The following is a 468-nucleotide window of genomic DNA, read 5'->3' as shown; positions in this document are numbered from 1 at the left end:
AAGCGGCAGGACAAGCTCCTCGCAACCGTATACGATAAGAAGCGTTACGTCATACATTATCGCACTCTGCAACAGTGTACTCGTCACGGTCTCCGTATCTCAAAGATTCATCGCGTATTGCAATTCGCGCAATCTCCTTGGCTTCGTGATTATATTGAACTAAATACGAAATTTCGAACATTAGCCACGAATGAATTTGAAAAAAATTTGTACAAATTAATGAATAACGCGGTATTTGGCAAAACCATGGAGAATGTGCGCAATCATGTCGATGTGCGGCTTTTAACGAAATGGGAAGGTAGATTTGATGCTGAGGCGATGATCGCGAAACCAAATTTTCACAGTCGTAGCGTCTTTTCGGAGAATCTGGTCGCGGTAGAAATGCGCAAACTCGAGGTCAAGTTTAACAAACCAATCTACGTGGGTATGTGTATTCTCGACATATCCAAGACTTGTCTGTACGAATTT

The 468-nt window shown here is 42.3% G+C and overlaps 1 protein-coding gene across 1 annotated transcript in view; it reads left to right on the top strand.

Moving 5' to 3' along the window:
- The window catches only part of LOC105450617, a 12,659-nt gene that overhangs the window by 11,455 nt on the left and 736 nt on the right, over positions 1-468 (top strand). The window contains exon 2 of the mRNA XM_011690551.1: positions 4-458. Coding sequence (XP_011688853.1) covers positions 4-458 — 455 coding nt within the window. The remainder of the gene's footprint in view (positions 1-3; positions 459-468) is intronic.

The sequence above is a fragment of the Wasmannia auropunctata genome, unplaced genomic scaffold, assembly GCF_000956235.1.
Source record: "Wasmannia auropunctata unplaced genomic scaffold, wasmannia.A_1.0 LD336060.1, whole genome shotgun sequence".
In the NCBI taxonomy this organism is placed as follows: domain Eukaryota; kingdom Metazoa; phylum Arthropoda; class Insecta; order Hymenoptera; family Formicidae; genus Wasmannia; species Wasmannia auropunctata.
The sequence above is the reverse complement of the archived record's forward strand: the minus strand, read 5'-3'. Positions and strand labels throughout refer to the sequence as shown.